Source organism: Giraffa tippelskirchi, chromosome 11 (genome assembly GCF_054371585.1).
Source record: "Giraffa tippelskirchi isolate mGirTip1 chromosome 11, T2T-mGirTip1v1.2.pri, whole genome shotgun sequence".
Lineage (NCBI taxonomy): Eukaryota > Metazoa > Chordata > Mammalia > Artiodactyla > Giraffidae > Giraffa > Giraffa tippelskirchi.
The window spans coordinates 14,480,419-14,507,190 of NC_137285.1; the positions used below are offsets into that span (position 1 = coordinate 14,480,419).

Consider the following 26,772-nt stretch of genomic DNA (forward strand, 5'->3'; position numbering starts at 1 on the left):
AGAGGCCCCATTCGGGACCCAAAAGAGAGCAAGGCAAGCACCCACAGGGGAAGGAAAGACTGAAAACCGCGGAGTAGGGTGGGCGGGGCACTTCCTCCTGCCTCCTGGTGTGGCTTGGTTTCCGGTGGCCTTGAGGCTCAGCTCAAGTGCAAAGTTCTCGCTGCAGGTCTGGGGAGGCTTCTCCGCCTGAGGCCCCGGCCTCCCTGCTCTGTGCTGGTCCAGGGCTTCCCCCATCAAGGCAGGCCACCGGGCTCTCTCCTGTGCGGGCCGCCAGCCCCACACTCCCGGCCCCACACTCCCGGCCCTACCCCCTACACTCAGTATTCACTTGTGACGGTTAAACGGTGGGGAAATGCGGGCCCCACGGGGCTCGTGCAGGAGGGGGCACGCCCCATCCAGCACATGTCTTCCTGGGAAACGCTCAGAGCCACTCAGAGCACAGCACCTAGACCAGCAGCAGCATCACTTGGGAGCTTGTGAGAAATGCAGAATCTCAGCCGCGCCCAGACCCCCTGAATCAGAACCCCCGTTTCACCACGACTGCCAGCATTCCTGTGCAAGTTCAAGTGTGAGAAGCACCAAGAATTCCCGACACACCTTGAGTGGTTCTCCTGTCCACACGACGACGTCCGTCTGGCACACAATAGTGCTCAGTTGCTCGGTCGTGTCCAGCTCTTTGTGACCCCGTGGCTTGTAGCCTGCCAGGCTCCTCTGCCCATGGGATTTCCCAGGCAAAAATACTAGAGTGGACTACCATGCCCTCCTCCAGGGGATCTTCCCGACCCAGTATCGAACCTGCGTCTCCTGTACTGCAGGTGGGTTCTTTACTGACGTCTTTGCACAAAAGATTCTGGCCAGAAGGCCCTGGCCCCTTGGCCCCAGGCAAATGTGTCTTTCAAATGCTGAGGCACCATCAGCAAAGTGATTCCTCCCCCACAGGCTTCCTCCCTCCTCCTGCCTGCTTCACACCTGGGACCGGCCACCCCTCAACACCTGTCACGGAGTACTCATTCCAGCGGGAGTGACAGGTATTCCAGCACCTTCCAGGTGCCAGCCAGCCCCTGTTCTGGGTGCTGGCTTCAGCAGTGATGGGACAGACACAATCCCTCCTGGGATTTCAGTGGGGGAAACAATAGAGACAGAAAATGGAACTTTCAAGGCAGCAACAAGCGCTTTGCAGACACACCGAGCAGTGGGAATGGATGAGACCGCAGAGAGTTGGTGAAGTCCCCGTGGGCTGGTCAAGGAAGGCCTCGGAGTAAAGGGGACATGCGAGCAAAGACCTGCAAGAGGCGACTGCTCCCCCCCAGGGGACTCTTGGTGAGGTCCGGAGACATTTCTGGTTGTCACACCAGGAAAAGGTGCTCCAGGAAGCCAGGGACGCTGCCCAACATCCTGCAATAATACATCCTAACCCCACCCTGCCCCTAGCAAGGCTGCTCTAGCTCTGGGCTTCCCTGGTAGCTCAGTGGTAAAGAATCCATCTGCCAGCACAGGAGACACAGGTTCCGTCCCTGATCCAGGAAAATCCCACATGCCTCGGAGCAACTAAGCCCGTCCACCACAACTAATGAGTCTGTGCTTTGGAGCCAAGGAACCGCAACTACTGAAGCCTGAATGCCTAGAGCCTGTGCCCCACAACCAGAAAAGCCACCCCAATGAGCAGCTCATGGTCTGCAACTAGAGAGTAGCCTCTGCTCGAGGCAACTAGAGAAAAGCCTGCATGCAGCAACTAAGATCTGGCACAGGCAAAAATAAATAAAATTAAATAAATATATTTTTTTTTAAATACATACTAAAATAAAAATGACCCAGTCAATAGAAACTCTGCTCTGAGGAAGAGTGTTCTAGAAAGAAGGAAGGGTGTGTGCTGGAGCCCTGAGGCGGGAACAGCAAGAACATCCATGCAGCTGGAACAAAAGGACTAAAAAAAAAGGTCAGGGGGTCAGAGGGGTGGTGGGGTATGAGGATCTGCTCGTCAGGGAAGGCCTCGGAGTGAAGGGGACACGTGAGCACAGACCTGCAGGAGATGACTGCTCCACCCCAGGGGACTCTTGGCGATGTCTGGAGACATTTCAGGCAGCTGTTACTTTATTTTACTTGGCAAAGTGAACCTTTGGAGCAGAGAGGTGCCATTTTCAAAGGCTCCCCCTGCAACCCCCCTGCAACCCTCCATGCATCACTGTGGGTCTCTATGAGGGTGGGGCAGTGAACAGGAGTAGCAGATCCAGGAAGTGGGGAGGATGGTGAGAGATGAAGGCAACCTGGGAGGATGATGGGGGCTAGTGTGAAAAGCCGCAAGAACATCTAAGGGACGGGCAGTGGCTGCGGTTCAGAGGAGATGGCCCAGCCACAGATACAAACTGGGCAGTTAGCATCCACGTGTTATCTTGAGCCTAGGCTGAGTCTTCTATTTCGGGTCCTTCCTATGGACAAGTCCGGCCTCTGTGATCTGCCCCAACCGGCCAGTCCTCTCATCACTTGGGCTGATGAAGCTCGGTCCCACCTCTGCCTGGAGCATCCTTCCCTCTTCCCTCCACACACTGGCCCCTTCTCTGGTCCCCAGAGCAGCCACCTCAGAGGGGCCTGCACTGACCACCTGTCCCCAGGTCCTTCTCCCTATGGCGGTCCCAAGGATGCACCATCTGCCCCGTTTCCTTCCTCCATCATCGTATATCATGAGCTTATATGCTAGTTACCTCGCTCACACTCACATGTGCACCTCAACAGAGCTCCCCTCTAGTCCCCCGGGGCAGAGGGAGCTTCACTTCTCATTTGGTGTCCTCAGCACTAGAACCCACCACAGAAGGTCCTAACACCTGCTTCTGTAAAGCAACGACTGGGTCAAGTATTTATCATCCTGGGAAAAGAATCTCATTTTTTAAAAAAACCTTTTTATGTGAGTCAGCACTAATATATCTAAGACCCCACTAATATATATCTAAGTCCCCACTAATATATCTAAGACCACTTAGAAAGCTTCTTCCCGCTCTGGGGGACACCTGGGCAGCTTTCACACCAAGCTGACATCTTCATGGCTCCCGTTCTCATATCTGCCCTCACCCGCTCACCTGAGCAGGTGTGGGAGCCCCAGGGCCACTCCCACCCAATATTTCCTGGATAGTTTTACAAGTAACTGCAAGTCTTTCTAAGTGAATGTGCATCGTCTCAGCTGAGCCTTTAAAGGGAGGTCTGGTTACCTCCTGAGTGAAAGGTGCTCAGTCGACTCTTTGTGACCCCACGGACTATACTGTCCATGGATTCTCCAGGCCAGAATACTGGAGTGGGTAGCCTTTCCCTTCTCCAGGGGATCTTCCCAACCCAGGGATCCAACCCAGGTCTCCTGCATTGCGGGCAGATTCTTTACCAGCTGAGCCACCAGGGAAGCCCAAGAATACTGGAGTGGGTAGCCTATCCCTTCTCCAGTGGATCTTTCCTACCCAGGAATCAAACCAGGGTCCCTGCATTGCAGGTGGATTCTTTACCAAATGAGCTATCAGGGAAGCCCGGTTTCCTCCTGGAATACGGTCAATTCTGACCATGAAACAGCCTCGTGATCTAAGCAGGGCCTCAATTCTTTCACTCTCATGTGTACTTTTTTTTTTAAAGTAAATCTTTAGCTACTTGACAGGTTAAAAAGCAAAGTAACTGGGTTAAAAAGTGACTTCAAAAGACACATATACCCCCATGTTCACAGCACCATTATTTACAATAACCAAGATATGGAAGCCACCGAATAGTCTGTCGACAGACACATGGATAAAGAAGGAGTGTGTGTGTGTGTGTGTGTGTGTGTGTGTGTGTGTGTGTGTGTGTGTGTGTGTGTGTGTGTGTGTGTGTGTGTGTGTGTGTGTGTGTGTGTGTGTGTGTGTGTGTGTGTGTGTGTGTGTGTGTGTGTGTGTAATGGAATATTAGCCATAAAAAGATGAAACTTTGCCATTTTCAAGTAAGTCAGAGAAAGATAAATACTATATGCTATGACTTGTGTGTGAAATCTAGAAAATGAAAAATAAGCGACTTAATTTGGAGAAAAGTGATGTGATCACAGTGCTCCCGGGCTCTGGTTATTCCAACAGCCAGCCCTTAACCTTCCCGCAACATTAAGCTGTGGGACCTTAACCTTCTTAGCCTCAGTTTCTTGACCTGTCAAATGGGGTAATGATGTGAACTTCAGAGGGTCCCCGAGACCCTTAAGACCATACAGCTAATGGCAGCTTCTGACACCAAGCTAACCTCTCACTTGGTAAAGCGATGGGAGGCACTGCCAAGGGGTGTAGAACAAGCCCTGAGGTTGGGACTTTGCTGGCTCCGGGGATCAAGTCCATCAGAACGCTGCTTGGGGCTCTGGTGGTGCTGGCAGTGGGCAACTACGTCCTTTCTCTTCCTCATGTACGTCTGTGGTCACGTTCATCCCAGGAATCACTCCATATGTGATGTGTCCAACATGCATCTAAAAATATTTTTGTGCATGTCTATCTAATCAGGCGCCCTCCTGGCCTGCATCACTATGTTTGAAGGATTCTATTGCATCTATTTCTAGGGGTTGGAGAGCCTGCCAGAATGCTATCGGGAAGTAGAAGGCTGCTGTTTAAAACATCTGACACCTAAGGGACCCTACTAAAGGGATAAAAAGTACAAGAAGCCATTCTTGTATTGTCTAAAATCAGTATTGTTTAATGAGCTTGCTCATGGAGGGTCTTCCTTCTAGAAGGAGAGCTTTTGAGGACAGAAGTCTCTGTGTAGTAGGTGCTCGATAAACGAGTCAGAGGAACCTTTTCTATCATGCATTTTTCACCAAGATCCCTTAGAACAAAGTGCTTTGTGATCAAGGTGGACTCAGGTTTGGGGGATCCTGAAACACATATAACCTGGGGGCTCTTCTTAAAGAAAAAGAATGCAGCATTGGGAATTGAAAAAAAAAAAATCAAGTGCTGGGCCTTGTAAGAAACCCATGCAGAATGGAACCCATACAGAGTGGGGCCCTGACTTGGAAAGCCTCAGGGTAAACCCACCGCTGGATGTCCTTACATGATCTCCAGCAAAAGAGGGAACATGACCAGACATGGTAGGAAGTGGGGGTGAAAACTAAAGTCAATTCTTGGGACTTCCTTGGTGCTCTAGCGGTTGGGACTCTGTGCTCCACACGCAGGGAGCCTGGGTTCCATCCCTGGTCAGGGAACTAGATCCCACATGCCACAACCAAGACTCGGTACAGCCAAATAAACAACAACAACAAAATTAAAATCAATTTTGGCAGTTTTTACCCTCTGGAATTTTTTTAAAGCTACTCTCAACTTATTAAAGTCATAAATTCAGAGACACGATTCTTCGTTAAGCTTTTAGACGTAACTTACAAGTCTATGTATAAAAGCTGCAGGTGTGAATGGGGCCTTTTGCACTGTGATATTCAAAAGTCCAGGCCCCTTCACTCTCAAAGGAGGGGGCTGAGGGGCCTGCAACCCACACCCCTCCCAGACTGGGGTGCTGGGGGCCACCCTCAGGGGACCCTGGTTGATGACTTTCACAAATCTCGACACTAAAGAAACAAAGCTTCTTTCCATGCTCCAAAATCCCAGCAAGGCCTCCTGAACGTGCCCAAAGATCAGAGAGGTTGAAGGCTCAGCCTGGGGTCACACAGGAAACAGGTGGCAGACTGGGGGCCAGAACACTGTCCGGGCCGCTCAACCCTTCTGCCCAGGGAGGATGTGCAGGAAAGCCTAGGAGGACCGGAAAAGCTACCCCCACGCCCTTCTCCAGGCCTGGAGGGTGGATGAGGATCAGGTGGAGCAGCTCCAGGGGCCGGGAGGGGGCCCCTCCTGCAGGCCTGTTTGCACTAGCGCTGCGGTCAGGTGGTGTCACCTCCTTCCTGAAGGCCGGGCTGGCTTGTCACCGTGTGCAGCTGACACTGCCTGCCCAGCAGAGGCTGCAGACACTGGAGCAGGGGTTGCGGTGTCGGTAATGATGCCCTTATCCCAGGATGTCAGGGCGGAGGGTCCTCAGAGAGCAGAGCAGGGAGACTGAGGTCCTTACTGGACACTCGCAAGTCACAGCCAGGCTCCCAGCTTCCTTACAGAGGGATCTCAGGACCAGGCTTGAGTCCCAGCTCCTCCACTTGTGAGCTGCGTGACCAGGGGCCAGGTATGTGACCTCTCTGAGCCTCACTTTCCCATGTCTCAGATGAGGAGAGTAGGTGTTCCTTCCCCTACCTATGGGGTCGTATAAGGCACACGTTAAAGACTGTGCGGCACAAAGCATGCTGGAAATAATAAGAGCTTACTATCTGTGAACCGTTTCCATGTGCCAGACCCCCAGGTAAATGCTTTTATCACAAATATGTAAACCCTGTGAAGGAAGGGCTATTAATAACAATGGATGTCATGTATACCATGCTTGATGCATTACAGAGAACTCTTGCAGTCAGTGTGCTCATTCACTTGTTCCTCACTTCATTGCTCTCTCATTCATCCGCTCATTCAATCAGCTACTCCCAGAGCATCTATCCTGTTATGAGCCCTGGACTCAGTACCAGAACCAAAGGAAGAGATCCAGTTTCTGTCCCCTAAGGGGCTGACCGTCTGTTAGAAGGGGTGGGGGTGGCTGAAGGAGGGGCAGTTACAATTCTGTGCTGCAAATGCTAGGCTGGGGCACCCCACAGGAGGGATCTGTGGGCTGGGGCAGCCCCAGGAAGGATCTGTGGGTTGGGACACCCCCAGGAGGGGTCTGTGGGGATGCAGGGGGCAGGAGGGTGTCTTGGAGGAGGTGGTGTCCACACTGAGACCTCAACAAAGCAAAGTCCAGCAACTGAAGACCGTGGCGGACCCCGGCTAAAGAGCATGGACATGATATTGACTGGGCAGCCCTCAGGGCTAGGGAGCAGTGGCTACTTGCTGGGTCCAGGTAGACATACTCAGGGCTTACTTGAGGGCAGGGCTGGGAAGGGCAATGCATATGGTGCTCCTGGGGGTGGCTGTGCAAGAGATAGGTAAGTGGGGGGCAGGGTGGCAGGCAGAGCCACCAGTTCAAACTTTCCCATGTCCTAGCTTGACCTATAAGGTGTGGGAAGTGGGAGGCTGCACTTGGATGGCTCAGCACTTGGGGGAGGGGTGCAGCCTCCACCTATTCAAGCCTGGAGGGCAAAATGGGTGCATCCCCAGGTGCTAGGCAAGGCCAACCTCACCAAGGGGGTCAAAATATTCTCTGACATAAAAATCATACCAACTTTTTTTTGTCAGTCTCCCAAGTCAATACAAATAAAAGCAAACAAATAGGAAATATTTAAACTGACAAGCTTTTGTACAGCAAAGAAAACTATTTTTTAAAAAGGAAAAGACAATCTACAGATTAGGAGAAAATATTTGCAAATGATGCGACTGACAAGGGCTTATATATACAAACAGTTCATACAACTCAACAACAACAACAAAACAACCCAATTAAAAAGGGGCAGAAAGCCTAAACAGACATTTCTCCAAAGAAGATATACAGATGGCCAGCAGGCACATGAAAAGAGGGTCAGAATTACTAATGAGAGAAATGCAAATCAAAACTACAATGAGGTATCACCTCACACCAGTCAGAATGTTGTCATTAAAAAGTCTACAATTAACAAATGCTGGAGAGGGTGTGGAGAAAAGGGAACCCTCCTACAGTGTTGGTGGGAATGTAAATTGGTGCAACCACTATGGAAAACAACGCTGAGATTCCTTAAACTAAAAACAAAACTACCATATGATCCGGCAATCCCACTCCTGGGCATATGTCTGGAGAAAACCATAATTCAAAAAGATGCATGCACCCCAGTGTTCACTGCAGCACTGTTTACAATAGCCAAGACACAGAAGCAAACCAAATGCCCATCGCCAGAGGAATGGATAAAGAAGATGTGGGACACATACACAATGGAGTATTACTCAGCCATAAAAAAGAACGAAATAACGCCATTTGCAGCAACATGGATGCAACTCGAGATCCTCACAGTAAGTGAAGTTAGGAAGAGAAAGACAAATACCATATGGTACCACTTATACGTGGAATCCAAAGCATGGCACAAATGAACCTATCTACAAAATAGAAACAGACTTACAGACTTGTGGGTGCCAAGGGGGAGAGGGCTGGGGGAGGGATGGAGTAGGAGTTTGCGTTAGTAGATGGAAACTATTACATTTAGAATGGATAAACAACAAGGTCCTACTATATAGCACAAGGAACTACATCCAATCTCCTGGGATAAAACGTAACGGAAAAGACCATAAAAAAGAATCTATACATGTGTATAACGGAGTCACTCTGCTGTACAGCAGAAATTAGCACAATACTGTATGCCAACTATACTTCAACAAAAAAATAATGGATAAATAACATGGTCCTACTGTATAGCACAGGAAACTATATTCAATATCCTGAAATAAATCATAATGGATAAAAACGAGTATATATAGGTAAAACTGAATCACTTTCTGTACAGCAGAAATTAATACAACATTGTAAATTGACTATACTATAATAAAAAAAAAAAAGAGAGAACCAGTGTAGAGCTCAATGCATCAGTATATCCTCGGAAAAGCCCATGAGGGGTTGCTGGGCAACACAGTCTGAGCTCCAAAGCTGGAGCCTCAAAGTGGGAGGGGGCTTCCTGCTCACACAGCACCTTCCCTCCCCACCTCCACTCCAGCCTGAGGATCAAGGGCCACTGCTTGGACATATCAGGGTGCGTCCTCATGACCTCACCAATGGTGGAATGATGACAGTCCTGTTTGCCAAATGCCAAGGAACCCAGTTCAGAACAGAAACGTACCATGTGTGTCTGCTCATCTTTAATGCTCAAATCAAATCCCAAATGACCATGCTCACTTTATGGAGGAGACAGGCTCAGAGAAACACAGCAACTAACCCAAAGTCAACCAACCAGGGACACAGATGTTTCAAATACGATTTGTTTCCCAAGCCTGTGTTTTTGCCTCTGCTTCCCTCAAGTCTGAAAAGTATACACGTGGGGAATTGGAACCTGAGGTCTCTCACCAAGCCAAGATCCATGGACCCCAGACACATAACAACAAGCAGCCCAGGGCAGCTTGTGACAGGCTGGGGGCACAGCATGCTGGAAAATCATCTTGAGAAAGGGGGTTCTGCCATTACACCCCCAATCAAGAGCTGCATGGTGGTCCTGTCCCCCAAGCACAAGTACTGCCTGCATGGCACAGAGCATGCGCCATGAACTTCTAAAGAAACGGAGGATGCCCTTGACACTTCCATGTTCCAACATCCAGGTGTACCTGTGCCACCTCACCTGAGACCTGCACAGCTGAGATGTTCTCACCTGCATCCATTCCTCAGCCCCTGGTCCAAGGAAGCCCACCTTTCCCTGGGAGACCACCCCACCCTCCACCCCTGTCCTTGGCAGGTGACCCCATCCCACTCACTCACAGCTCCGAGGAAAAAACAGTTTGCATTTCAACCCTTGGCCACAGTGATTGGCTCAGCCTTGGGCATGTGACCCCATAGGAAGCCAGGGGATCTTCTGGTGGGCACTTCACTGGGCTTAGTGAGTAAAGGAAAGGAAAGCTCAGTCATGTCCGACTCTTTGCAACCCCATGGACCACCAGGCTCCTGCATCCATGGGATTTTCTAGGCAAGAGTACTGGAGTGGGTTGCAATTTCCTTCTCTAGGGGATCTTCCTGACTTAGGAATCAAAGCCAGGTCTCCTGCATTGCAGGCAGATGCTTTACTGTCTACTGTGTAGAATTCAAGAAGCCAGTCCTAGGCTTCCCTGGTGGTCCAATGGTTAAGAATCTGCCTGCCTGCCAATGCAGGGGACACAGGTTTGATCCCTGGTCTGGGACGATCCCAAATGCTGTGTGTGGCACAACTACTGAGCCAGAGCACAAGAGCCCGCAAGACAACTACTGAAGCCCGCGCGCCTAGAGCCTGAGGTCTGCAACTAGAGTAGCCACCACAATGAGAAGCCCGAGCATTGCAATAAAGGGTAGTCCCCGATTGGTGCAACCAGAGGCCCCAGAGAAAGCCCACACAGCAACAAAGACCCAGCAGAATCATAAGTGAATAAATAAAGCTTACAAAATAAAAAAAGTCAGCCCTGATTTAATTTACTTCTGCCTTGGATATGATCGAATCAAGACCCATGGCCCCCAGAACCTTGAGACCACCAGACTCTGAGCTCTGGAAACGGATGCTCTTGAGACGATGACGCACTGGATTAACAGCATGCCTTTGTTTAGACAGATGAGACAAAGTAGAGAGTATTTACATGTTGTTTTCCATTAAAACTTGGGTCAATTTTAAGTCTACTTACTAAGAAAACAAGGCGCTTTCCTGAACTACTAAAAGGTTTAAAGTTCCAAGTCTGTAACCTTGAGACTCTGCATGCCTATTTTAGGAAACTGCATCTGTTAGATAGTTTGTGGCAGGACAGCATTCACTTTATGTTGGAAACTGCCTGCTATGGTTCAGTTCGAAGAGTCTTCCTCACCAAGTCGGATCAACTCATTGACAAGGGCCTCTCACAGCCTGGTTTGAAATGACATGGCCACCACCCAAGACAGAACACTCTCTCCCGGGAGGAGACACACAGTCCAAGGCATTCCTCCTCAGAAAAGTTAAACCACCCACCTTCTACGAGATTCACATGAAATAACATGACATAAAATGGTGGTTTTCCTTGACAGAAATCCGTGGCTGCTGCCCACCATCTTGTCTGAGGCTGAAACTACCAACCAGAGGAAGCAGAGTCGAGAGACCCTTGTGACAGCATTCAACCCTTGAATTGAGACACACCGCAACCGATTCATCTCGGGGTGCCCAGCACTGGGCATGATCCTGCCATTTGACAGGCCCGCCTTATGTGTCTGGGGTTCCAGGGAAGTCAGGGTAAAGTGGCTGACCGACCAGCTTTTCATCTCCTTTGTCTTCCCTCCAGTTATAATCTTCTAACCCCAGTTAGAACCAGGTGGGGTTCTTTCCCTCCCAGTTGAGGACATCTTGTCTAGAAGGGACCCAAAGCACTGAGGGAGCTACAAGTTTGTCTCAGGAAATGGGGCCATTCAGGGGCTCCAGAAGAGCCAGCCAGCACTCAGGCGAAGAGATATATGGAAAGGGACCTCCCCAAGGACCTCGGCCCTGCCCGACGCCTACACCCAGCTGCCCGTCTTACCGAATGGTGGGCTGGTCTCCGCTCAGCTGCTTAAACCTCCGGTGGAGCTGCTCAATCTGGTCTGATGAGACTGCGGGAGGAAAAAAAAAGAAAGAAAAGGCATCACTGACCTCTGAACTCAGAGCTGCAGGAGGCAGGCTGGACCCTCATTCCCACCCTCCTGTTTGGTTCATTCTCGGGCCGTATCCCCCCAAGGCAAAACTGAGTGTGGGATGAAGAAGCAGAGAAAGGGTTTGCCATTCCTCCCGGTAGCACAGCTCTGGGGTTACTGGCTCTGACCCCTCAGCAATAAGACCATTACTACTAATAACAACTCCTGGGGAACAGGACGACTGTGAACCAGGTCACCCTCTCCTTCCTCAGCTCGTTAACGAGATCGTATTGGCTTGTCTGGCTTTCTCCCCTCCCACGCCTGAAGATGGGTGTCTTCCCCGATGAGAAAGGGGCTTCGTGTGTCACGTATTAAGAAACAGAGGAGGAGGGGAGGGCGAGATGGTTCAGGCTGGTGCTGGAAGTGATTCGGGGGAGACCTGTAGTGAGAAGAGTATAGAGAATCTGGTAAAAGCGAGGGAAGTTGAAGGAGAAGAAAGAGACTTTTGATCATTGCTGCTGTGGGCAATGTATTTACATAACCTCAACTGTTTCACTTTTTTCCCTTCCGGTTTGAGGTATAATTGATGTACAGCACTGGAGACGTTTAAGGTGTACTGCATAATGATTTGACTCACACAGCGAGTGAAACGGTGACCACGTTTAAGTTTAGTGAATATCCATCTCATATGCAAAATTAAATAAATCACAAAAGGAATCAAAGACAAAATCAAAAAACACCTAGAGATAGATGACCATGAAAACACAATGATCCAAAATCTATGGGATGCAGCAAAAGCAGTTCTAAGACAGAAGTTTATAGCAATACAATGGTACCTCAGGAAACAGGAAAAATCTCAAATAAACAGCCTAACCTTACACCTGGAGCAACCAGAGAAAGAACAGACAAAACCCAAAGTTAGAAGAAGAAATCATAAGGATCAGAGCAGCAATAAATGAAGCAGAGACCCAGAAAACAAAATAAAAGATCAAAGAAACTCAAAGCTGGTTCTTCGAAAAGGTAAAGAAAATTGACACACCTTTAGGCAGACTCATCAAGAAAACAAGGGAGAGGCCTCAAATCAATAAAATGAAAAGTGAGAAGTTACGATGGACATCACAGAAATACAAAGCATCATAGTTCAGTTCAGTCGCTCAGTCATGTCCGACTCTTTTCGACCCCATGAATTGCAGCACGCCAGGCCTCTCTGTCCATCACCAACTCCCGGAGTCTACCCAAACCCAAGTCCATCAAGTCGGTGATGCCATCCAACCATCTCATCCTCTGTCGTCCCCTTCTCCTCCTTCCCCCAATCCTACCCAGCATTAGGGTCTTTTCCAATGAGTCAACCCTTCACATGAGGTGGCCAAAGTATTGGAGCTTCAGCTTCAACATCAGACCTTCCAATGAACACCCAGGATTGATCTCTTTTAGGATGAATTGATTGGATCTCCTTGCAGTCCAAGGGACTCTCAAGAGTCTTCTCCAACACCACAGTTCAAAAGCATCAATTCTTCGGCGCTCAGCTTTCTTCACCATCCAACTCTCACATCCATACATGACCACTGGAAAAACCATAGCCTTGACTAGATGGACTTTTGTTGGCAAAGTAATGTCTCTGCTTTTAAATATGCCATCTAGGTTGGCCATAACCTTCCTTCCAAGGAGTAAGCGTATTTTAATTTCATGGCTGCAATCACCATCAGCAGTGATTCTGGAGCCCAAAAAAATAAACTCTGACACTGTTTCCACTGTTTCCCCATCTATTTCCCATGAAGTGATGGGACCAGATGCCATGATCTTAGTCTTCTGAACGTTGAGCTTTAAGCCAACTTTTTCACTCTCCTCTTTCACCTTCATCAAGAGGCTCTTTAGTTCTTCTTCACTTTCTGCCATAAGGGTGGTGTCATCTGCATATCTGAGGTTATTGATATTTCTCCCGGCAATCTTGATTCCAGCTTGTGTTTCTTCCAGCCCAGCGTTTCTCATGATGTACTCTGCATAGAAGTTAAATAAGCAGGGTGACAATATACAGCCTTGACGTACTCCTTTTCCTATTTGGAACCAGTCTGTTGTTCCATGTCCAGTTCTAACTGTTGCTTCCTGACTTGCATACAGGTTTCTCAAGAGACAGGTCAGATGGTCTGGTATTCCCATCTCTTGAAGAATTTTCCACAGTTTATTGTGATCCACACAGTCAAAGGCTTTGGCATAGTCAATAAAGCAGAAATAGATGTTTTTCTGGAACTCTCTTGCTTTTTCAATGATCCAGCGGATATTGGCAATTTGATCTCTGGTTCCTCTGCCTTTTCTAAAACCAGCTTGAACATCTGGAAGTTCACAGTGCACGTATTGCTGAAGCCTGGCTTGGAGAATTTTGAGCATTCCTTTACTAGCGTGTGAGATGAGTGCAATTGTGCGGTAGTTTGAGCATTCTTTGGCATTGCCTTTCTTTGGGATTGGAACGAAAACTGACCTTTTCCAGTCCTGTGGCCACTGCTGACTTTTCCAAATTTGCTGGCATATCGAGTGCAGCACTTTCACAGCATCACCTTTGAGGATTTGAAATAGCTCAACTGGAATTCCATCACCTCCACTAGCTTTGTTCGTAGTGATGCTTTCTAAGGCCCACTTGACTTCACATTCCAGGATGTCTGGCTCTAGGTGAGTGATCACACCATCATGATTATCTGGGTCGTGAAGATCTTTTTTGTACAGTTCTTCTGTGTTTTCTTGCCACCTCTTCTTAATATCTTCTGCTTCTGTTAGGTCCATACCATTTCTGTCCTTTATCGAGCCTATCTTTGCATGAAATGTTCCTTTGGTATCTCTAATTTTCTTGAAGAGATCTCTAGTCTTTCCCAATCTGTTGTTTTCCTCCATTTCTTTGCACTGATCACTGAGGAAGGCTTTCTTATCTCTCCTTGCTATTCTTTGGAACTCTGCATTCAGATGGGAATATCTTTCCTTTTCTCCTTTGCTTTTTGCTTCTCTTCTCTTCCTAGCTATCTGTAAGGCCTCCTCAGACAGCCATTTTGCTTTTTTGCATTTCTTTTCCATGGGGATTGTCTTGATCCCTGTCTCCTGTACAATGTCACGAACCTCTGTCCATAGTTCATCAGGCACTCTGTCTATCAGGTCTAGTCCCTTAAATCTATTTCTCACTTCCACTGTATACTCATAAGGGATTTGATCTAGGTCATACCTGAATGGACTAGTGGTTTTCCCTACTTTCTTCAATTTAAGTCTGAATTTGGCAATAAGCAGTTCATGATCTGAGCCACAGTCTGCTCCCGGTCTTGTTTTTGCTGACTGTATAGAGCTTCTCCATCTTTGGCTGCAAAGAATATAATCAGTCTGATTTCAGTGTTGACCATCTGGTGATGTCCACGTGTAGAGTCTTCTCTTGTGTTGTTGGAATAGAGTGTTTGCTACAAAGCATCATAAGAGACTACTATAACAACTGTTAAGTCAATAAAACGGACAACCTAGAAAAAACTAATTTTTTTAAAGACTATTTATGTATTTATTGGTTTTGTTTTGGCTGTGCGGCCCGGCATGGCATGTGGGATCTTAGTTCCCTGACCAGGGATTGAACCCGCACACTACACTGTGGACGTGCGCAGCCTTAACCCCTGGACTGCTAAAGCACTCTCTTGGACAAATTCTTAGAAAGGTACAACCTTCCAAGACTGAACCATGGAGAAATAGAAAATATGAACAGACAAATTACAAGTACTGAAATTGCAACTGTGATTAAAAATCTTCCAACAAACAAAAGTCCAAGACTAGATGGCTTCACAAGCAAATTCTATCAAATGTTTAGAGAAGAGTTACCACTTATACTTTTGAAATCCTTCCAAAAAATTGCAGAGGAAGGAATACTCCCAAGCTCATTCCACGAGGCCACTATCACCCCAATACCAAAATCAGACAAAGACATCACACACAAAAAGAAAATTATAGGTATCACTGATGAACATAGATGCAAAAATCTTCAACAGGGCTTCCCTGTGGTCCAGTGGTTAAGAACCTAACACAAAGGATATCAGTTCAATCCCTGGTCCTGGAAGATCCCACATGCCTCAGAGCTGTTAAGCCCATGTGCCACAACTACTGAGCCTGCTTTCTAGAGCCCAGGAGCCGCAACTACTGAGCCCACACGCTGCAAATACTGAAGCCCGCACGCCTAGAGCCTGTGCTCTGCAACAATGAGAAGTTCCCACACCAAAGAAGAGGAACCCCCGCTTGATGCAACAAGAGAAAGTCTATGTGCAGCAATGAAGACCCACCACAGCCAATAAATAAGTAAATAAATCTTAAAAAAAAAAAATCCTCAGCAAAATACTAGCAAATCGAACCCAACAATACATTAAAAGGAACACACACCATGACCAAGTGGGATTATCCCAGGAATGCAAGGATTCTTCAATATCCTCAAATCAATAGGTGATATACCACATTAACAAACTGAAGAATAAAAACCATATAATCATCTCAATAAATGCAGAAAAAGCTTTTGACAAAATTCAACATCCATTTATGGTAAAAATTCTCCCGAAAGTGGGCACAGAGGGGACTTACCCCAACATTAAAAAGCCCATATATGACAAACCCAGAGCTAACATCATTCTCAATGATTAAAAGATGAAAGTATTCCCTCTAAGATTAGGAACAAGACAGGGATGTCCACTGTTACCACTTAAATTCAACACAGTTTTGGAAGTCCTAGCTATAGCAATCAGAGAAGAGAAAGAAACAAAAGGAACAGAAATTGGTAGGAGAAGTAAGACTGTCACTGCTTGCAGATGACATGATACTATACATAGAAAATCCTAAAGATGCTACCAGAAAACTACTAAAGCTCAATGAATTCGGTAAAACTGCAGGATACAAAATTAGTTACACAGAAATCATTTGCATTCCTATACACTAACAATGTAAAAGCAGAAAGAGAAATTCAGGAAATAATCCCATTGCACCAGAAAGAATAAATACCTAGGAATAAACCTACCTAAGGATACAAAAGACCTGTAATCTGAAAAACTATAAGACACTGATGGAAGAAATCAAAGATGACATAACAGATGGAAAGATATACTACATTCTCGGATTGGAAGACCTTCAGCGGTGCCCCAGGCACCTATCTCCAGTGGGAGAGAGGGGTAACCGACTTACTGTGACCTAGGAGAGGCTGCTAAAGATATCTTCAACAAAGGATATGGATTTAGTATGGTCAAAATAGATCTGGGAACCACGTCATATAGTGGAGTGGAATTTTCTACTTCTGCTAATGCTTACACGGATACAAGGAAAGCATCAGGCAACCTAGAGGAAAACACAAGGTTGGTAACTATGGACTGACCTTCACCCAAGAGTGGAACACAGACAATACTCCTGGGACAGAAATCGCTTGGGAGAATAAGTTGGCTGAAAGATTGAAACTGACTCTTAATAACATATTTGTACTGAACACAGGAAAGAGAGTAGGAAATTGAAGGCCTCCTATAAACGGGATTGTTTCAGTCTTGGCAGTCATGTTGACAGATTGTTCTAGACCAACCACCTATGGCTGGGCTGGGCTGGCCTTTGAAGGTTGACTTGCTATCAGATGAGTTCTGACACAGCTGATTCCAAATTGTCACAGAATAATTTTGCCCTGGGTTATAAGGCCGCAGACTTCCAGCTGCACACTCACGTGAACCGTGGCACGCATTTGGAGGGTCCATCTACCGGAAGGCGAGTGACAAGACTGAAATGTTAACAAACGTCACGTGGACGGGTGAGAGGAACACCACCCACTTTGGCATCTCTGCTAAGTACATCATGGACTCTAGAACTTCTGTCTCTGCTCAAGTGAATAACACCAGCCTGATTGGACTGGGTTACACTCAGACCCTCCGACCAGGAGGGAAACTGACCCTGTCAGCTCTAACTGACGGAAAGAACATCAATGCAGGAGGGCACAAGGTCAGGCTGGGATTGGAACTGGAAGCTTAATGTGGTTTGGGGTAAAGCATCAGCTTTGTCCCTGGAGGTGAAGAGAAATGTGTATGGGCCTTAAAATTCTTCTGTGAAATTTCAAAAGCATGAACTTTTTATTCTTCCAAAGAATTCCGATCCTCCCTACACTGAAGCCTACGTTCTGAGCCTATCCTAAGGGGAGGTGTGTTTGAAGGCATGCCCAGAGGTTGCCACATCAGTGCCACCTTTCAGTTCCACAGTGTTATTTTCAACGTGTTCCTCAGGATGGTGTAGTGTCATGTACAAAGGAGATGACCTGACCCTCCTGTTGTCCATCATGTCCTGCATGTCCCACACCAGTTTTTCATGACCACAGTTGTAACATACTGGTCTCTGTGCAGTAGTGGAATCTTTGGTTTTGCACCAGAGTAAAATAAAATCAACCTATCACATTTGGAACATAAGTAAATAAATGAAAGACTGTATCTTTTGAAGCTAAGTCACTTCAGTCGTGTCCGACTCTTTGCGACCCTATGGACTGTAGCCTGCCAGGCTCCTCTGTCTGTGGGATTCTCCAGGCAAGAATACTGGAGTAGGTTGCCATTTCCTCCTTCAGGGGATGTTCCCGACCCAGGGATCAAGCCCACATCTCTTACATCTCCTGCATTAACAGGTCAGTTCTTTACCATTAATTTACCACTAGTTCTTTACCAGCAGCCACCTGCTGCTGCTAAGTCACTTCAGTCGTGTCCGACTCTGTGCGACCCCACAGATGGCAGCCCACCAGGCTCCCCCGTCCCTGGGATTCTCCAGGCAAGAACACTGGAGTGGGTTGCCATTTCCTTCTCCAATGCGTGAAAGTGAAAAGTGAAAGTGAAGTCGCTCAGTCGTGTCCGACTCTTTGCGACCCCATGGACTGCAGCCTACCAGGCTCCGCCGTCCACGGGATTTTCCAGGCAAGAGTACTGGAGTGGGGTGCCATTGCCTTCTCCGAGTGCCACCTGAGAAGCCCCTAAAAAACAGGATTCTTTGTGATCCCATGGACTGTAGCCTGCCAGGCTCCTCTGTCCATGGAATTCTCCAGGTGAGAATACTGCAGTGGTCGCCATTCCCTCCTCCAGGGGTTCTTCCCAACCCAGGGATTGAACGCCGGTCTCCTGCATTACAGGCAGATTCTTTACCAATTGAATTGTCTTCATCCAATTCCTCCTCTCCCCGTTCCCAATTGTTTCAGAAAACCCACATACAGGTTTGCTTTTTTTTTTTAATTACCATTTTTAGTGGATGGGTCCTGTTTTCTTCCACAGCTAAGACTAGACCTGATGGGTTCCAGGATTTAGAGGGTTTCCACCCACATGCTTGCTTTATGAAATGCACATTAGGCTCTTCTGTGTACCTTCTCACTTTCTCCTCAAAACACCCTGGGAACAGATACTCTTCTCCTCTGTTACATCATTTGAAAAGTGCAGCTCAGAGGGTGCTGCACGCACACAACTGTGATTGGCAGAGTTGGGATTCAACCCCAAGTCTCCCCAACTCCAAAGACGCCGCCCCCTTTAACTGCTATGCAACATCGCCTCTTTTCCCAGAACATCCTGGTGTTCAAGGCCCTCAAGTCTGGTGTCTGGGGACTATGTATGTGCTCAGTCGCTAAGCTGTGCCCGACTCTTTGCGACTTCATGGACTGCAACTCGCCAGGCTCCTCTGTCCATGGGATTTCCTAAGCAAGAATACTGGAGTGGGTTGCCATTTCCTTGTCCAAGGGATCTTCCTGACCCAGGGATCAAACCCGTGTCTCCTGCACTGGCAGGTGGATTCTTTACCACTGCACCACCCAAGAAGCCCAGGGGACTGTGTACAGTTCAGGCAAAACTTCCCGAAACAGCCACTGGCAGGGGCAGGGCTCGCTCCTCCCACCATCCTCTTGACATCTCTCATCCCTCAAGCACCTTTTCTCTTCCTGTTCAAGGCAGCTAATATTTGGGGCCAAGTGGTCACCTTACTTCATGTTCTTTTTTTTTTTTCGGCCTCAGGCTCGAGCTGTCATCTCTTCAAGAATCTGCAACTCAGAGTTCTCAAGCCTCTCTAGAAGCTGTGGTTGGCTAGAAAGTATCACTACAATGACCAAGCCATTCCGAAGGCCTGCCATGTGCTGGGGGAGTGGGACATATCTTCACGCACTAGCTCATTTGTCCTCAGGAAACCGTGGGAGGGGGCCGCATCCCATGGTACAGATGTAGAAACTGATGCTCAGAAAGGTTAGGTAAGCCCTGGGGACAGTCACTACTTTTCTGGAGGAAAATACAGCCATTTACATCACATGTATGTTAGTACGGACATTCACGTATTCCATTTTCTGGCCCTTGTACCCAACAGAAATGCATATTTTCTGGGACTTCCCTGGTGGTCCCAAATATGCATTTCTGTGCTCCCAATGCAGGGCACTCAGGTTCCATCCCTGTCAGGAAACTAGATCCCACATGCCACAACTAAGACCCAGTGTAGCCTAATGAAAAAAAAAAAAGCATACTTGCACTCAGAGGATATGTAGAAGGATTTCAGGACAGTATGATTTGAAGAGCCCTAGACTGCAGCCATGTGGCGCTAGTGGTAAAGAACCCGCCTATTGGTGCAGGAGATGTAAGTGATGCAGGTTCGATCCCTGAATCGGAAAGATCCCCTGGAGGAGGAAATAGCAACCCACTCCAGTATTCTTGCCTGGGAAATCCCACAGACAGAGGAGCCTGGCAGGCTACTGTCCATAGGGTCGCAAAGAGTTGAAGCGACTTAGTACATACTAACACAAGACTGCAGCCATGAAATTAAAAGATGCTTGCTCCTTGAAAGAAAAGCTATGACAAACTTAGTGTATTAAAAAGCAGAGACATCACTTTGCCAACAAAGGTCTGTATAGTCAAAGCTATGGTTTTTCTAGTATTCATGTACAGATGTGACAGGTGGACCATAATGAAGGCTGAGCGCTGAAGAATTGATGCTTTCGAATTATGGTGCTGGAGGAAACTCTAGAGAGTCCCTTAGACTACAAGGAGATCAAGTCAGTCAATCCTAAAGGAAATCAACCCTGAATTTTCTTGGAAGGACTGATGTTGAATACTGATGCTCTAATACTTGGGCGGCCATCTGATGTGAAGAGCCAACTCATTGGAAAAGACTCAGATGCTGGGAAAGACTGAAGGCAGGATGAGAAGGGGACAACGAAGGATGAGATGGTTGGATAGCATCACTGACTCAATGAACATGAGTTTAAGCAAACTCCAGGAGATGGTGAAAGGCACGGAAGCCCAGCATGCTGTAGTCCATGAGGTTGCAAAGAGTCAGACACAACTTAGCAAATGAACAGTAACAACAAACTGGAAATTACCTGAATGCCCCACAGTAGCAGAATAAATAAAGTGGGTGTTCAGTGCTCAGTCATGTCTGACTCTTTGTGACCCCATGGACTGTAGCCCACCAGGCTCCTCTGTCCATGGGATTCTCCAGGCAAGGATATTGGAGTGGGTTGCCATTTCCTTCTCCAGGGGATCTTCCTGACCCAGGGATGCAACCCACGTCTCCTGCACTGCAGGCAGATACTATACTGTCTGAGCCACCAGAGAAGCCTGGACACCAAGGAACCTAATGTAACCCTAATGTAAACCACCAACTCTGGGTGTTGATGTGTCAGTGTAGGCCCATCAATTATAACAAAGGCCCCACGCTGCAGGGGATGTTAATGGTGCAGGGGGCTGTGCATGTGGGCGGGGGCAGGGGTGCTGTGCTGGGCTTAGTCGCTCAGTCGTGTCCAACTCTTTGCAACCCCGTGGACTGTAGCCCACCAGGCTCCTCTGTCCATGGGGATTCTCCAGGCAAGAATACTGGAGCGGGTTGCCATGCCCTCCTCCAGGAGATCTTCCCAACCCAGGGATCGAACCCAGGTCTGTTACATTGCAGGTGGATTCTTTACTGTCTCAGCCACCAGGGAACCCTGGGGGGAGGGGTACATGTAATCTCTGTACCTTCCCATTAATTTGCTGTTAACCTAAAATGGCTAATAACAAAGTCTTAATTTTTTTTTTAAAGTTAGGACAGCAGTTGCCCTTGACGGGGTAGTAACTTGAACGGGGCATGAGAGGGTTTCTAGGGGTTGGAAATGTTTCATTCTTGACCCAGCAGCAGGTTACACAGCTGTGAAAAGTTTTTGGAACTGTATGCTCATGTGTGATGCACTTTTCTATATGTGATCGCGCAATAAGACATTTATTTGAGAAGCTCAGTAATTCTACATATCGGGGATTTATCCTGAAAGAATAAATCCAACAGGTACAGTAAGATGAGTTTATAAGTGTGTTCACAGTGCATTCTCTACAACAGCTTAAAAACTGGACTCAATCTCAGTTCCCACCAAAAGCAGATCAGTTAAATATTTTATGGTGTGTGCGTGCGTGCTCAGTTGTGTCCGACTCTTTTCGACCTTTTGGACGGTAGCCCACCAGGCTCCTCTGTCCATGGGATTTTTTCAGGCAAGAATACTGGAGTGGGTTGCCGTTTCTTCTTCCGGGGGATCTTCCCCACCCAGGGATCGAACTTGTGTCTCCTGTGTCTTCTGCATTGCAGGTTAGTTCTTTACTCACAGAGCCATCCAGGAAGCCCCCACTTTATGGTATGTTTAGCCAATAAACAATAAAAAAGGATGCTGAGAATTCCCTGATGGTCCAGTGATTAAGACTCTGCATTTCCACTGCAGGGGGCAAAGGTTCGACTAAGATCTCACATGCTGGGCAGTACAGTCAAAAAAAAAAAAGATTTTAAAAAAGAATGCTGACTTTAAAAGTGACAGCTGTATTTAATAGGAACATACATTCTAACATAATGTTGTCTAAAAACAACCTGCTACAAAGACAGCAAGAGTCCATATTGGGGGGAACATCTAAATATACATAAATGCATGTAAGTAATAAAAGTCAACTTGTTTTCCCAAAATAATAATAGCAATTATCTCTCAACACTGAGATTAAAGACTCATGTTTGTTTTGCTTCCACTCATCTATATTTTCCAAATCTTCCATAATATAGAATGTCTACTTATTAGTCATATAAGCATTTAAGTAGGTCCCAGATGGGACAGCTGAGGGATCTCAAAAATAGTGTTAATGGTGAATCATTCATTGGCAGGTACACATCCTGGGCACACATGTACTATTTAATCCTTTCCATGACCCTATGACTGACAGACAATTCCCATTTTATAGACAAGAACATGGAGGTCCTGAGGGGATCAGGAATTTGCTCAAGGTCGCTAAACTTGAAAACAAGCAGACCCAGAATATGAACTTAGTTTGTCTGACAGAACATGCGTGATTTAGTTTGTTTGTTTTGTTTGTAGCTGACACCCCACACCGCCTCCCTTTGGGTGATCAGAGTGTGTGTGAGTGTGTGTGTGTGTGTGAGTGTGTGTGTGTGTGTGTGTGTGTGAGTGTGTGTGTGTGTGTGTGTGTGTGTGTGTGTGTGTGTGTGTACTCAGTCACTCAGCTGTGTCTGACTCTTTTGGACCCCATGGACTGTAGTCCACCAGGCTCCTCTGTTTATGGGATTTCCCAGGCAAGAATACTGGAGTGGTTTGCCATTTCCCACTCCAGGAGATCTTCCAAACACAGGGATTGAACCCACATCTCTTGCATCCCCTGCATCGGCAGGCAGATTCTTTATCACTGTGCCACCTGGGAAGCCCGGGTGATTAGATTATACTGGCCAATTAGAGTCTCCACAGATCAAAAAAAAAAAAGGAATACACTGATGCCATTTGCATCCATGGATGGACCTAGAGATTATCATTCTAAGTCAAATAAATCAGACCAAGAAAGAAATTCTCATACGATATTGCTCATGTGTGAAATCTTAAAAAATGATACAAATGAATTTACAAAGCAGAAGTAGACTTACAAACAAACTTATGGTTAACCAAAGGGGAAAGAAGGGAGGGAAGAATAAATTAGGAGCTTGGAATTAACATAAACACAGCACTATATATGAAATTGACAAACAACAAGGTCCTACTGTATAGCACAGGGAACTATACCCAGTATCTTATAATAACCCATAATGGAAAAGCATCTAAAAGAGAATATATGTAACCAAATCACTTTGCTGTATACCTGAAACTAATACAACATTATAAATCAACTATATTTCAATAGAAAATTCAAAAATACACTGATTTGTTGCAAAATAATGATCATAAATTATAGCCAAACACATGCTGCTAAAGCATCTCCAAGAAAGATGAGTTCCCTTGAAGACACTGTGCTAAGTGAGAGAGGCCGATCACAAAGCCCACGCCTGGCAGAACCCCATTTACACAAAACGCTTAGAGAAGCAAAGCCACAGACACAGAAAGTAGACCAGTGGTTGCCTGGGGCTTAGGAAGGAGAGAAGGAACCACTGATAATAGCAAAGGGGTTTCTTCAGAGGGGGAATGACAGTGTTCTAGAATTAGATTGTTACACAGCCCTTTGATTATACTAAAAACTGAGCACACTATAAATGGGTGAAATGCAGGGCATGAGTGACAGCTCAGTAAAGACATTGAAAAATAAGTTAGGACATCCCTGGTGGTCCAGGGGTAAAGAATCTGCCTGCCAACTCAGGGGACGCGGGTTTGGGATGATTCCACATGCTGAAGGGCAACTAAGCCCCTGAGCCGCAACTACTGAGCCCAGGCTCTAGAGCCTGGAAGCCGCAGCTACCGAGCCCATGTGCCACAACTACTGAAGCCTGTGCTTCCAGAGCCTGTGTTCCGCAACAAGAGAAGCCACTGCAATGAGAAGCCCATGCACAGCAACCAGAGTAGTCCCCGCTCGACACAACTAAAGAAAGCCAGCAGGGCGTAGCTACAAAGACCCAGTACAGACAAAAATAAATAAATAAAATTTTTTAAAAAGTTAGTGCATCATCATGACAACAACCATAGCTGTTAATTAACAAGAGGCATTCATCAAGCTGTGTCCTGGGCACAGCGCCCGACTCTATTCTTGACGAGCCTTGGCTCACATAAGCCTCAATCAATCCTATCAGGTAGGCACCACTTTTCCCCCAACCTAGAGATGTGAACACTGAGACCTGCCCAAGGCCACAGAGACAGGAAACGGTGTATAAAATAGAAACCATTATACACCAGATTTCTCTAATGAAGAGTTTGCAGCTAACTGCATCCAAAATGCATGCACACGTGTGCACCCACACACCTTACTGTCCTGCTGCACTGAAAGCAGAGGAATTAGGAGGAAAACTTCCCCAGCTCGGGTTCCCGATTTTTGGCACCCAAACCTTCAGAGCCAAGAACTCAGTCCTTAACAAAGTTCCACGTGCCCTCAGTGCCAGCCTCCAGGTTGATCCTGTTACACAGGGCCCCCTGATATACACGTGCCCATGTCAGACCCTGGAAGGCCCTGTCTGTTGTCCCCTCAAGGGTTCTCATGATGGAAGCTTCCCTGCTCCTCACTCTGAGCCCTCTCTCACTTTCCCCCACCCCCACTGTGAGGTCACAGTTGCCATGGGAGCGAGAGGCAGAGACACTTTGGTGCCTGGCATCTGGACCTGGTTATTTGGGGTTTTAGATTTCAACCTGAGGGAAATGCATACCCTTCCATGGAACTGGTGGGAGTTTAATCTGCCTCATCCAGGGCTGGCAGGGGTGAGGGGGACGGGGAAGGGGGTGACTTGTCACTTTTGAATCAAAAGCTTAAAAGGAAAAGTATACATCTGCACGGCCCAATACAGAGCCACCAGCCACAAGTGGCTATGAAGACGGGCTGATGTGTGAAAAAACATACCAGCTTTCAAAGACTTATTACAAAACACGTGGCAACTGTCTTAATAACTTTTCTATTAATTATATTTGAAATAGTTAGGTTAAACACATTATTAAAATTAACTTCACTTGTTTCATTTTTTTTTTAATGTGGCTACTAGAAAATCTAGAATTATGTTCCATCTATAGCTCACTGAAAATTTAGAATTACTCTACCTCATATTATATTTGTGCTGAACAGTGCCTGGCATATGTGCTCTGAACCAGCAACTTGATCCCTGGGAATGAATCCTAAAGAACAGAGACAAATACACAAAGGTTAATGTGTAAGAGTAATCGCCATCGCCTGTTTCGAACAGCAAAAAAACTGGGTAAATGCCGGGCCACAGGAAACTGGTTAAATAAATGCTGAAAATTTTTTTAATCTTGTGGGACACAGAAAAATGTTCATGGAATATCATTATACGAGAAAACCAACAGGCAACAAAGATCTTATTTACATGAAAGATTTCATTAACACACTGATACACAAGTGTGTACAAAGGAAAATTTAGGAAAAGGCTACAACGAAACAGCAGATGCTCCAGAAGGTGGAATGACAGGACATTTGTCCCTCCGGCTCCTTATTTTTGCTTATCCGTCCTTTAAGTTTCCTGCAATTAATAGGGATTACTTGTGTAATCTTGTTTAAATTGTTTTCCTGCAATGGCTATAATGAAAATAAAATAGAGAATACCGAGCACTGGCGATACTACGGAGAAAGCGGATCCCTCAGACACTGCAGACGGGGATGGAAAATGATCCGTACGAGTCGGACACGACTGAGCGATTTCACTTCACTATGGAAAACAGTCTGGGGATTTCTCTTCAAATTAAACATAGATTTACACCAAATCCAGAAATTCTGCTCCTAAGCATGTACCCAAGATAAACGAAAACATACATCCACACAAAAACCCGTAAATAAATGCTCACAGCAGCACTATGCACAACAGCCAAAACACAGGAACAACCCAGATGTCCTTCAACAGGTGAATGGATTAAAAAGAACAGCTCATGCTGTTCAATATAAAAAAGAAACAACAAACAACTCAATTAAAGAGTGGGCAGAAGATCTAAATAGACACTTCTGCAAAGATGACACACAGATGGCCAAAAAAGCCCATTAAAAGATGCTCAACATCGCTAATTATCAGAGAAATGCAAATCAAAACTACAGTGAGGTATTACCTCACACCAGTCAGAATGGCCATCATCAGAAAGTCTACAAACAATAAATGCTGGAGAGGGTGTGGAGAAAAGGGAACCTGCCTACAGTGCTGGTGGGAATCTAAGCTGGCACAGCCACTACGGAGAACAGTATGGGGTTCCTTAAAAACCTAAAAACAGAACTGCCATATGATCCAGCAAGGCCACCCCTGGGCATTTCTCTGAAGAAAACCATACATACGCACTCCAATGTTCATTGCAGCACTATTTGCAATAGCCTAGACATGAAAGCAACCTAAATGTCCATCGCCAGAGGAATGGATAAAAAAGATGTGGTCATAAAAAAGAATGAAATAATGCCATTTACAGTAACAGGGATGCAACTTCATACTAAGTGAAATCAGAAAGAGAAAGACAAACACCATAGGTATCAGTTACATGTGGAATCCTAAAAAAATGACGCAAATGAACTTACTTACAAAACAGAAACAGACTTGCAGATACCGAAAACAAAGATATGGTTACCAAAAGGG

The 26,772-nt window shown here is 46.6% G+C and overlaps 1 protein-coding gene and 1 pseudogene across 9 annotated transcripts in view; one reads left to right on the forward strand and one right to left on the reverse strand.

Annotated features, from left to right (window-relative positions):
- Window positions 1–26,772, reverse strand: part of TESC (tescalcin) — a 73,138-nt gene that overhangs the window by 18,966 nt on the left and 27,400 nt on the right. For 8 of the 9 annotated variants that reach the window (XR_014068450.1, XR_014068451.1, XR_014068449.1 and 5 more), the window contains one exon: window positions 11,169–11,238. Coding sequence is in view for 3 of the 9 variants with exons in the window: in XM_081539711.1 (XP_081395837.1) it covers window positions 11,169–11,238 (70 nt within the window). In the remaining 6 variants the exon portion in view is untranslated. Of the gene's footprint in view, window positions 1–11,168; window positions 11,239–25,246; window positions 25,322–26,772 lie in introns of all 9 variants that reach the window. The other variant, XM_081539709.1, reaches the window with a different exon arrangement.
- On the forward strand, window positions 16,432–17,259 carry LOC145526346 (non-selective voltage-gated ion channel VDAC3 pseudogene; annotated as a pseudogene).